The following is a 5,053-nucleotide window of genomic DNA, read 5'->3' as shown; positions in this document are numbered from 1 at the left end:
ATGGATTCAGATATCGACATACATCATAGTTTCGAGGACGAAAACACTTCTCCAAGGGGGGAGTAATGTAAGGGCCAAGGGTCTAATCTGAAATCGAGCTCGGGAGTTGCTTATAGAAGGGGCAAGAGGGTGGGAGGAGAGGAAGGTTTCAAAGCCCAAGGCCTCACAATATCATATTTGCCCAAGAAATCCCAAAATGCCCTTCAAATTTTCCCAAATTCCCAAAATACCCCTCATTATGATCGAAAACCTCTCCAAAGAGAGTTGGTTTTGCAATCCTTCATAGGAAGATTGATACATGTATATGTGACCTCATTGGTGAATAGTCTTGCTGTGACTCTTACAGATAGATTAGAGTAATGCAAAAAATGATCCAAAAATAATACAAGGGAGTTTTTGGAATTTGGAGAGGGGGGGCGGGGGGATTCAGGGACATTTCCGTAATTTTGCCTTTACATTTTCATGGCCAAAATTCATACCGCTTGATCGTGGTGAATCACGGCAACTCGGTAGTGGCGATGGCGAACGCCAGTTTATGTTGGCTTCGAAAAGGGCACGCTGGCCTCTTCTGCTCTCCTCAACCGATGGACTCGTTTACGCAGGTACGAGAGTTGCAAAGAAAACTTACAGCAAGGCACAGAAGAAAGAGGAAGAGGAGGAGGGAGGGGAGCTCCGCTTTGATGGCAACGACAAACTTTACTTAGTTGAAGGATGGAAGCAGAGTCACGACTCTGTTGTCTCCTTGTTGAAAGAATGTGCAAAAAGAAGGGATTTGCACAGAGGCCGTCTCATACATACACGGCTTGTCACCAGAAGTTTGCTGGTGAAGGACATTTTTGTTGGTAGCGCGCTGGTCAACATGTATGCGAAATGCGGTGCGCTGTTGAAAGCTCAAGAAGTGTTTGATGAGCTTTCATCTCCAAATCTTGTGACATGGAATACCATGATTGGAGGCTATGTCCAACATGGGCGTGGAGAGGAAGCTATTGATTGCTTTGAAGGCATGCAACAGCAGGTAATCTCTCCAGATGCGCTCACCTTCACCTTTCTTTTGAAAGCATGCGGCATCTCAGGAGCAGTAGGCAAAGGCCAACAATTTCATGCAGAAGTTATTAAGAAAGGACTTTTAGAACAAGACAATTTTGTAGGTACTGCACTGTTAGATATGTATGCAAAATGCGACATGCTTGGAAAAGCTCAAGAAGCCTTTGGCCAGCTCGCTGTTCAAAATGTAGTCTCATGGACAGCCCTGATTGCTGGATATGCTCAACAAGGGTATTGTCGAGAAGCTTTGATGCATTTTGAACAGATGCAGCGAAGAGGCCTTTTTCCAAACGCAATCACCTTTGTATTTGCTTTAAAAGCTTGTGGCAACTTGGGAGACTCAAAAAAGGGCCAAGAACTGCATGCTCAGATTGTAGATGAGGGACTGCTTGATCAAAGTATCATTGTTGGAACTGCATTGGTGGACATGTATTGCAAGTGTAGCCTTCTTGACAAGGCACAAGAGGTTTTTGATCAGCTTCCAGAATGCAATGTAGTCACATGGAATGCTCTTATTTTAGGGTACGCTCAACATAGGGGTGGTGAGGATGCATTCAATTGTTTCCATAGGATGCGATCTCGGAGTATCCCTCCAAATGTTGTCACCTTCCTTTGCCTCTTGAAAGCGTGTGCTGCCATAGGAATGGCAGAAGAGATTCAAAAAGTACAGCTTATCTTGCAAAGGGATGGACATTTTTTGAAAGATATCATCCTTGCCAATGCATTGGTAGATACGTATGCCAAGTGCGGTCTTTGTATTAAAGCACAAGAAATATTTGATGGGATTATGATGCCAAATGTTGTGTCTTGGAATGCCCTCATTGCAGGATATGTGCAATATGGAAATGGGGAAGAGGCTCTGGCTTGTTTTTATACAATGCAACACAAAGCAATGCCCCCAGACACAATCACGTATGCTTGCATTTTGAAAGCATGTGCATGCATTGAGGTAATGGAGAGGGGACACCGTATACATGCTCAGATTCTCGGTAATGGTCTGGTGGCGAAAGATACTTTTATTGCCAATGCGTTGGTGGACATGTATGCCAAGTGTGGTGCACTGGTAAGAGCAAAAGAGGTTTTTGATAGAATTGTGATTCGAAATGTAGTCTGTTGGACTGCTCTTATTGGAGGATATGCCCAACATGGGCACAGTGAGGAGGCTCTCAATTGCTTCTATCAAATGCAACAAGAGGACCTCATTCCAGATGCAATTACCTTTGCTTGCATATTGAGAGCCTGTGGTAATGAAGAAATGATAGACAAGGCCTTTGAAGTACACACGCACATTGTTACAGACGGCCAGTTGGAGAAGGACATTATGGTTGGCACTGCACTGATTGATATGTACACCAAATGTGGCATGCTTTCAGAAGCGCGTGACGTCTTTGATGAACTTCCAGTTCATGATGTTGTGTCTTGGACTGTGCTCATTGCAAGCTATGCACAAAGTGGGCATGGCAGAGAAGCAATTCATTCTTTTGAGCAAATGCAAGTAACAGGCTTGTCGCCAGATGCTGCCATTTATGCTAGTACTCTCAAAGCCTGTAGCAGTACAGGTGCCATAGCCAAGGGACAAGCATTGCATGCTCAGATCGTGACAAATGGGTTGTCTCAACAAGATGTTGTCATTGGCACAGCATTGGTGGACTTTTATGCCAAATGTGGATTGCTTGCAGAAGCTCTGGATGTGTTTGATAAGCTTCCAGCCTGGAATGTCATCTCATGGAATGCACTACTTAATGGTTATGCACAGAATGCAAATGGTGAAGCAGTGCTAGATTGTTTTATGCTAATGCAATATGCGGGCACTTCTCCAGACTTAGTCACCTTCACATGTGTTGCAGGAGTCTACGGCAGACTGGGAGCTGCATGTATGGGTCAAGAGCTACATGGAGAGATGGTGAAAAGGGGGTTTTTGGGGAATGATCTGGTTGCCGGAAATGCTTTGGTAGACATGTATGCGAATTGCTGCATGCTTGAAGAAGCGGGCAATGTCTTCCAGAAGCTTTCATGGGATGTGGTCTCCTGGAATGCACTGATGGCAGGATATGTGCAGCTAGGAGATTTAGATACCATTTTGGGTTTATTCAAGAGAATGGCTGAAGGAGAGCTGAATCCAGATCCAGTCACATTCACTCTTGTGTTTACCACCTGCAGTCATGGAGGTCTGTTAGAGGAGGGTCAAATGATGTTTAAGATAATGCACACATGCTATTGCATCACCCCAAGGTTTGAGCATTACACTATCATGGTAGACCTTTTTGGACGTGCAGGTCTTCTAGACAGGGCGGAAGCATTGATAGAAGAGTTGCCGTTCAATCTGAATCTTGCAGTGTGGCACACGTTATTGGGTGCTTGCCAGAAATGGGAATATTTCAAGCTTGGAAGATGGGCCTATGAACATGCTGTGCAATTGGATGAACTAAACACTGCAGCCTATGTCTCCATGGGTATTCTGTGTGTAACTGCTGACAGGCAAATCTAGAAGGTGACGATAGCCACCTTCTAAACTTGGAGATTATCGCAGAAAACTCAGAGATAAGCAGTGGCAATATTGTTTTGGTTTTTTGTCTGTGGCCAGGGCTTGCCAAAAACCTTTTGCTAACCAGAGAGAAAGGACACTCTAAAATTATACCAGTTTTCCTCCAGAAAAGCCCAGAATCTAGCCAGGATTTTTTTAGCCGGTTAAAAGTACATTGATAGGCTGGTTTTTTCAAAAACGCTGCCCATGGTTCATCAATTTTGTGGTTGATCACCTGTTCATCTCTGAAACCTCATTGCATTGCAGCTTTTGAGCCTTGGCAAACTTGAAGCAAGCTAATGTCATTGGATCTGACAGAGGCTCTGAAATCTTTGCCCTGTATTGTGGAGTCAATACATTTGGGGGGCAATTTTGGAGACAATGCTCAAAATATGTACGGCCTCTATAGGGTTTTTGCATTCTTTGTATGTATTGCAACTACTTGTAACTATTGGACCTTTTATACAATTTTTTGTAAGTTTGATAACTCAGTTGTAATAAATATACATTTTGTACACATTTGATGTGTTTGAACATACTTGTACTTTTATATGACAATCAATAGAAAGTTTTGTAGCCATTATCATGCTCTAACCAAATCGTCCAGGTCCGTGTTTGTGTATGAAGCTTTAAAGGCTTATGTCCTTATTGTGGGAGCCCAAGAAAACATCATCTCACACATAGATGAACTGGTTGCTATAGTTTGAGTCTTTTGCATCAGGTGATTATTTCTACTAACCCTTTGCCTCATCTAGGTAGGTCTCCCTGATGTATTTCTATCCTTGCTAATAACCAACTATTGCCTCGTGTCCTGGTTGCTAGTTTGATCAGGTCTTCAAAGCCAGCAGCATTTCTCTCAAAGTCCAATGATTTTGGGGGGGTTAAAAATAATCATATGAGACTTATCTACAGCTTTTGATGTCTGAATTCTCTCATTAGGGAAAACCTTAATCCTTGCTTTTTGGTCACCATCAAGAACTTTGCTCTAACATTAGTTAGACACTAAATTTTTTTATATCCAAATTACAAATCAAATTTCATTTTTCATTCAAGGTACACAAGAAACCAAAGATGTCTCCATGTGTCAATGTAAGGATAAAAGAATTGTGCTTCACGATCAATAGGTTATAAGTTCAAGTCCCTAGACAAGATACTATGTGTCAATTTAATGATAAAAGAATTGTGCTTCATGATCAAGAGGTTATAAGCCCAAGTCCCTAGAAAACCCTTACAATAAAAACAACAATGCCACCCAAAGCCTACATTCTCCACTCAACCACACACCAATATATAGGTATATCTTCCACTGATAATACCAACAATCGATTTCAACGCATAAACAATGTGTATAGTTACAATGTTAAGAACACTTTGTTTGGCCTGCCCCACTGGCAAAGACCTTAGCTTTCATTTGTGTTTTTGGGCCTGCCAAAGGAAGGACTATGTGATGAGGCCAAAATGCCAAGTCCTAAATGATGATGATTT

The 5,053-nt window shown here is 42.5% G+C and overlaps 1 protein-coding gene across 1 annotated transcript; it reads left to right on the top strand.

Moving 5' to 3' along the window:
• Positions 1-424: 424 nt before the first annotated feature.
• Positions 425-4,375, top strand: LOC147418595 (pentatricopeptide repeat-containing protein At2g39620-like). The gene has a single exon (XM_086506932.1). The coding sequence runs from the start codon at positions 536-538 to the stop codon at positions 3,530-3,532; it is 2,997 nt and encodes a 998-aa protein (XP_086363058.1). The 5' UTR covers positions 425-535; the 3' UTR covers positions 3,533-4,375.
• Positions 4,376-5,053: the final 678 nt, after the last annotated feature.

This window comes from Adiantum capillus-veneris, chromosome 30 (assembly GCF_014529385.1).
Source record: "Adiantum capillus-veneris isolate H3 chromosome 30, ASM1452938v2, whole genome shotgun sequence".
NCBI lineage: Eukaryota > Viridiplantae > Streptophyta > Polypodiopsida > Polypodiales > Pteridaceae > Adiantum > Adiantum capillus-veneris.
This window is presented reverse-complemented; position numbering and strand designations above follow the sequence as displayed.

Excerpts from the sequence above, each read along its gene's own strand:
- LOC147418595 (XM_086506932.1), top strand. The coding sequence starts at position 536 with ATGTTGGCTTCGAAAAGGGCACGCTGGCCTCTTCTGCTCTCCTCAACC.